This window comes from Myotis myotis, unplaced genomic scaffold (assembly GCF_014108235.1).
Source record: "Myotis myotis isolate mMyoMyo1 unplaced genomic scaffold, mMyoMyo1.p scaffold_m19_p_9, whole genome shotgun sequence".
In the NCBI taxonomy this organism is placed as follows: Eukaryota; Metazoa; Chordata; class Mammalia; order Chiroptera; family Vespertilionidae; genus Myotis; species Myotis myotis.
The window spans coordinates 75,682,053-75,689,376 of NW_023416401.1; the positions used below are offsets into that span (position 1 = coordinate 75,682,053).

The 7,324-nt window shown below is 40.4% G+C and overlaps 1 protein-coding gene across 1 annotated transcript in view; it reads left to right on the top strand.

Annotated features, from left to right (window-relative positions):
- PCSK2 (proprotein convertase subtilisin/kexin type 2) overlaps positions 1–6,852 on the top strand; it is a 256,223-nt gene extending 249,371 nt beyond the window's left edge. The window contains exons 11-12 of the mRNA XM_036323746.1: positions 1,495–1,722; positions 4,214–6,852. Coding sequence (XP_036179639.1) covers positions 1,495–1,722; positions 4,214–4,700 — 715 coding nt within the window. The 3' untranslated portion in view covers positions 4,701–6,852. The remainder of the gene's footprint in view (positions 1–1,494; positions 1,723–4,213) is intronic.
- The last annotated feature ends 472 nt before the right edge of the window (positions 6,853–7,324 follow it).

Below are 7,324 nucleotides of genomic sequence, written 5' to 3' on the forward strand. Positions count from 1 at the left end.
AAAAGTTTATCAAATGAGTTATGCTGTTCCGAGTCCTTTGAATTATTTGACTTCTGAAGAGAACCATGCTGCATGGATTTTCCAACTTTTTTGACCATGACTCTCAGTGAGAAATAATTTTTTCATTGTTACTCAACACACACACACACCAAAAGTTCCATGAAAAAAAAAATAGTTTTCCATATTATATGAAATGTATACTGTTCTTTTTTTCTATTCTATGCCATTCATTTTTTTAACAATAGTCCCATCTATTAAATCATTAGTTCTCAAATTTAACTACCTATTGGAATGACTGGGGAAATGTTAACGATTTACAATACCTGGGTCCCACTCCTGCAGAGCCTGATTTAATTGGTCTGAGGTGTGGCCTGAGCAGTGGGATTTTAAATTCCCCACCAGAAGACTGTTATGTGCGTCCCAGTGAGGCAACATGTGCAATAAGTTGATTTCCTAGCCACAAATAGGTCATGACTTGCAGTTTAAAAAACACAAACACTGAGTAACATCAGACACTAATTTCCAAAACCAGTAGCATTTTCAAGTGGACTTGTTTATTCTCTGGACAGTGTGCCAATGGCAGTTCTGTGTCCTGTGACCTGGATACTGAGGATAAAAATGTGCAGAAGACATTGTGTCTGCCCTTGAAGAACTGATAGCTTCATTTTCACAAATGAAACACACACATGTAGCCAACACCCAGATCAAGAAACAGCACTGCCAGCACCCAGAAGCCCTTTATGTCCCCTCCCCAATCAAGATGTGACTTCTAACAGCATAGATTAATGTTGCCTGTTTTTATACTTTAAGCAAGTGGAATAATACAACATGTTCTCCTCAGTGTGTGGCTTCCATAGGTTAACATTCTATTTGTGAGATTCATCCATATTATTCGGAGTAGCTATGGATCATTCATTCTTGTTGCTTTATAGTATTCCACATTCTATAAATACACCTCAACTAGTCTATTCATTTTACTCTGGATGGGCATTTGAGATCTTCACAGTTTGGGCCTGTGAACATTCTTGTACATATGTCTGGTGAATGTATGCACACATTTTTGTTGGATACATACCTAAGGATGGAAATTCTGGGCCATAGCTTAAGTATATGGATAACATTAGAAGATACAGCCAAAAAGTTTTCCAAAGTGGTTGCAATAATTTACACTCCTATCAGCAAAGTACATGAGTTCCAGCTGCTCCACATCTTTGTCGATACTTAGTATTGTCAGTCTTATCATTTTAGCCATTCCAGTGTGTGTGTTAGAATGCACATTTGAGATGCATTTGAGTAAGAAAGACAAGTGTGGTTTTTTTTTAATTGACAAATATAACATGATTCTAAATAGTGCATGGGAATTCTCCCTTGACTTGGGGTTCATAGATATTCCAAAATCTTACAAGGGGTTTTTGTCCTGTCTTAGTCATTGTGTCTTTCTTCCTCTCTCGCCCTCCCCTTTTCTCTTGTTTCCCAACGGCTTCCGGCATCCAGTCTGGGTCTCACCTGGAGGGACATGCAGCATCTGACTGTGCTCACCTCCAAACGAAACCAGCTTCATGATGAGGTTCATCAGTGGCGGCGGAATGGGGTCGGCCTGGAGTTTAATCACCTCTTTGGCTACGGGGTCCTTGACGCAGGCGCCATGGTGAAGATGGCTAAAGACTGGAAAACGGTGCCGGAGAGATTCCACTGTGTGGGCGGCTCCGTGCAGGACCCTGAGTAAGTGGGTGCCATGGTTCTTCTGCTGCATGTGGAAATGTCCCAGAGATGGTGCCATGGCATTAGTGACAATATCAGATTCCCTCTCTGTCAGGGAGATGTGCTGGATTTGACTTAGGGACAACTAGCTTGCAGAGAGAACTATAGCAATGCACAACTCCTGGGGATGGGGGGCATTTACATAGAACACAGCCGTGTGACTCAGAACCCATATTTTTAGGTGTGAGCATTAACTTTTTGGGTGCTTTATGCCATTATTTTTCATTGCAAAAACCAACCAGTGTAACCACCTCCCAGATCAAAGAACAGAACACAACCTATATCCCAGAAAATCCTGAATCCTCTTCCACCATAATCTCCCCACTATTCTTCTAACTCCATAGATTACTTTGCCTAGTTCATACTTAATATAAATGGAATAATACACGGTGTTCTCCTTTGTGTCTAGATTGTTTTGCTCAGAATTATGTTATGAAATTCAAGCATGTTTAGTGTGTACTTGTAGCTCATTCATTCTCATTGTTGAATAATGTTTCTTTGTGTGACTATAATACAATTTATTCATTCTGCTTGTGGGACAAGGTAAGCATTACATTTTATTCCAAGTGATGTGGATAGACATGAAAGGATTTAAGTGAGAAGTTCCTTACCCAGAAAGCACTGCACTGGTCACATGAACCTACTTCTCATTATGGCAAGAGGATTGGACAATAGGGTCCTCTTTATTTAATTCCTTTCCTCATTGGTCCATCAGTAAACTAGAAATAGAAGTTTTTATCATTGTTATTTTTAATGAAGGTTTTGTGTACATACAACGAAATGCACAGAACTTAAGTGTGTTATTTGAGTTTTGATAAGTGTATATACCTGAGTAACCACCATCTAATCAAACACTGGAACATTCCATTACCCCAGAAAGATTCCTCATTCCCCCTTCCAGTTAATCCCCACATCCCTGGGCAGCCATTGTTTTCATTCCTGCCCCCAAAGATTAGCTTTACAGTTCTTGGGCTTTCTCTGACTAAATCGCATTGCATGGACACTTTGGTATTCAGTTTCTTTTACTAAACATCTGAACCTTCTTCCCCACAGAAGGTTCAGAGAGAATAGGTAACTTACTCATGCTCATACAACTCAAGTCGGAATTAACCCAGGTCTGTCTGATTAACTTCAAAGCTCTTGCTCTTTCTGCAACCTGAAGCTGTCTTCAGAAACCCCTCACGTACTATGCGCATTCCTTACCATATCCCCCCATTGCTTTGCCCTCAGGAAAATACCATTTGTGAGATCAATCCAAGTTATTATGGGCAGTAATATCACTCCCATCGCTGTGTCATATTCCATTATGAGGGTACACCTCTGGGATAATGGCATTTCAATGGTAGTAAATCCATCTCTAACCATCCCATCCCACCCCAGCCTTATTTCTGTTGGTGACCTGAGCCTGGCCAAAGTCAGAACCCTCTCACAATACATCCTCCCCTCCATTCCCTTTTGGTCCTTGAAAAGGACCTGCAGCTTCTGTAGTCAGTTACCCAGACCTGCATTCAAATCTTAATTCCACCAAATTGGACAATACTTTGACCTCTCTGACCCTCTATTTTAGCAATTCTCAACCTTGATTGTATGGAAAGATAGCTGAAATGCTGAGATTGACCCTTCTTTCGATTCTAACTCTGTGATCAAAGAGATTGCCAAATTTCTCTGATCTTTCAAAGGACTGTTCTTCACTAGGATTAATTAACTCAATTTCAGCTTTTTTATTATATTAATAATACTAACATTAGCAATAATAAGGAACTTAGCACTTTAAAAGAAAGGCGTTATGAGCTCCTGTCTCAGTTTGGGTTTTCCAAAAGTAGACCCTGAGATGAGACTTGGGTGCTAACAATTTGATTCCAGGAAATACAAGTGGGGAAGTGGAGATGTGAGACAGGGAAGAGGAATAAAAGCCAATAAAGAGTACATTGATGAGCAACTAGTTGTCCACTGTTGGCAACTAGGCTCAGTCCCACTGGGGACACTGAGTTGTCTCACTGAAGAATGGAGAAGTTAGGGTATATTTATTCACCACCTTCTGTCAGTCTCTGGTAAAGGATTGTCCCTGAGAAATTAAATCCCTGTCACTAGTAGGCTGTCCTGAGCAAACTCCCACAGAACATGGAAAAGCTCCAGGAGAGATGCTGGGACATGCTGATACCTGAGGTAAGAAGCAGTCAGGGTACATGGGAGCCGCAGCTGAAGAGGAACTTGGAGGTGACTTAGGAGAAATGGGAAAGGCATCAACATATCTGCCACATTCCCTTTCCCCACAGAAGGTTCAGAGAGAATAGGTAACTTACTCATGCTCATACAACTCAGGTCAGAATAACCCAGGTCTGTCTGATTAACCTCAAAGCTCTTGCTCTTTCTGCAACCTGAAGCTGTCTTCAGAAACCCCTCATGTAATATGCGCATTCCTTACCATATCCCCTCATTGCTTTGCCCTCAGGAAAATACCATCTACTGGCAAGTTGGTGCTGACCCTCACCACCGATGCGTGTGAAGGGAAGGAAAATTTCGTCCGCTACCTTGAGCATGTCCAAGCTGTCATCACAGTCAATGCAACCAGGAGAGGAGACCTGAACATCAACATGACTTCCCCTATGGGCACCAAGTCCATTTTGCTAAGCCGGCGTCCAAGGGATGATGACTCCAAGGTGGGCTTTGACAAGTGGCCTTTCATGACCACCCACACTTGGGGGGAAGACGCCCGAGGAACCTGGACCCTGGAGCTGGGGTTTGTGGGGAGCGCACCTCAGAAGGGGGTGTTGAAGGAGTGGACCCTGATGCTGCATGGCACGCAGAGTGCCCCTTACATTGACCAGGTCGTGAGGGATTACCAGTCCAAGCTGGCCATGTCCAAGAAGGAGGAGCTAGAGGAAGAGCTGGATGAAGCTGTGGAGAGAAGCCTGAAAAGCATCCTGCACAAGAACTAGTGCTGCACCTTGGCTCCGGCGCCTCCCTCCCTCTCCTATCTCTGCCTCTCTGTCCTTGCTCCATTCTTTGTCAGACAGGCACCTAGCAATTCCAACTTCTTGATCTGAAGCTTCGTTCACTGTCAATGATTATTTTCTTTACAATGGAAATAATCTTTTTTATTCTATGCCCCAAATACAGTGTTCCCACCAACATCTACCTTCTATTTGTGACTCTAGGTTCTTTATTTGTGTCACTCAAATAGGTGATATCGTGCAAAGGAAAACTTGGACAACTTTCCCCTCAATTTTTTTCAGATCTGAGAAGAGAAGAGAATGCATGTCAAAAGATGCACACAGTGACTCCTAGAATGTCTTATTCATGGTCTCAACTGACCTGTTAGATAAAAAAAAAAAAAAGAACTGAGCACGATTTTTCAATGACGTAGTTGAAGGTGGCATGATTTGAAAGATGCCATCCATGAGAACTCTAATTACTGGAGGGGGAAGAGTAAAACAGCATGGGCATTGGAAATCTTACCACCAATACCAACACCATAACTTTTCCTACTCAGCCAGCATGACAAATATAAAACCTAAGTAGAGTGGCTGTCCTTTCACCAGCTATTGCTCTGAGTTACGGTAAAATATTCTAGAGAAGTCCAAATTACTCTCAGTTTGCACAGAATTCATTTCAGCCACAACTTTCTGGGGTTTCTCACATAACTATCCAAAAGGGGAAAATGCAAGGCAGGTCTGGCAACACACCATAGTAGTTTTTAACCCAGGAACATTCCTTTTCCTAATTCATTTGGGAACTTCTTAATCTGATGGAAGCAAGAGGCCAGGTGAGTATTTTTCACAGCTTTGCACGTATGAACTTGGGCTTTGAGTTCCAAAACATGTGTTTGGCAGACAATATCCTACTCCTTCACGTTGTGATTTCTTTGATGTGTTAGGGCAATGGCCTCTGTTCAGGCACAGGTGTATGGAGGGTGACGTGGGCATGTCTGAAGATGTGAGCAGCCATCTTCACATGGACCTTCATTTGTATGGAGCCTTTTCTGCCAAAGTGGGGAATACCAACTCATCCCCTGCAACTTGAGCCTGAAGGAAGCAAGAGAAGCCCTTAGTAGGGAAAGCACAGGTACCATCTTGGCAACTAAGCAGTCAGTCCATGATGGTGTTTAACAGGTCATCTAAAGCTGATACATTCTTCTCCCATGTCTACCCCAAAAGACACCACCCCATTTCATTACCAAGTAGACATGCTTTCTGGCCTGTTTTCCTACTCAAGGATGGACTCCTCATCCCCAATCCCAATGCCCACACATTCCCAAGAAATGACTCATTTGTTTGAGTTGATTCCCAAGAACTGATCAACTACTCTGGCTACATTTCTCCCTTCCCCTGGGAGTAGGTAGCTAAGCCTGGAGTTCCCTTCCTCAAACACCAGAGCACCAGTTTCCATTCCCTGAAGGTTACAACTTTAAGAAAGAAGTCTGGAAAACCCATTTTCTTTCTTTTTTCCCCATGTTGGCATGAATTTGTCTTCTCTAACACCATATGACCTTCTCTATTTAATGCTTTAAAATGTAACAAAATTTATGATTTTTAAAAGAAATTTATTACTTATTGCGAAGGTCTTTTTAAACCAGTTTAGATTTTAAGAAAAAAATAAATGGAATCATCAAAAATTCATTTCCCATTAACTGTCTGAAAATAAACCAAAGGACATTATGTGTGTATAAGTGCACACAGAAATATATATATACATATGTAGACTATACACATGTGTATATATGTATATATATATACATTTGTATAAATGTATATACACACATGTACCTAAAATGTGTGTATGCATATTTATTGGAGAAATAGACACCATGTTCATCTTTAAAAGAATATTCAGAGAATATCAAGGTGATACTGGCTGAAGAGAAAAGCCAGTGGAAATTCAGGTGAAAATGTTCATTGATTCCCATTGCATCACCTCTGTAATTTTGCAGCTCTCTGTATAAACATTAAATGTCTTATATGGCAGCAAAAATATAAAATAGTGTCCATATTTTCACAGTTGTGGTATAATTTATGAAATTAGAGAGTAACTTATCAGCTTCTTAATAAAAATGGCAAGTTTTGATATGAGTATACAGTATATAAAAATATATAGTGCTATATAAAAATATTTTGTCTCTATTTCATTTTTTTGCACCAGCATTAACACTAAAATATGTCTAGCTAGTGAAGTTTTTATGATACCCCTGATCCTAATGGAAGAGACATTTAGTCATTTATTTTTTTTAAATGAAAATAAGTAAATCATGATTAATCAGGATAACATTGTTGCTCCCTATTACAAAATGTTCTAAACAAATTTAAAAAGCCATGTAAATTAGGAAACTTCACAAGAAAACAATATTTTCCAGAAATTGTGGGATGTGATATGCATTACATAAAAACACTGCCAGCCATTCTAGAAGCAGGTAATAAAATGTTGCCAAAGAGAGATCTAAAAAGCCTGCTTTCATTAATATACATGAAAGATTTATAATTAGCAAATCAATCCTACACAAATAAATCAAACACCTACAGCAGCATTTTTAATACAGTACTCAGGTTATATCCCAGTAGCTGGCCAT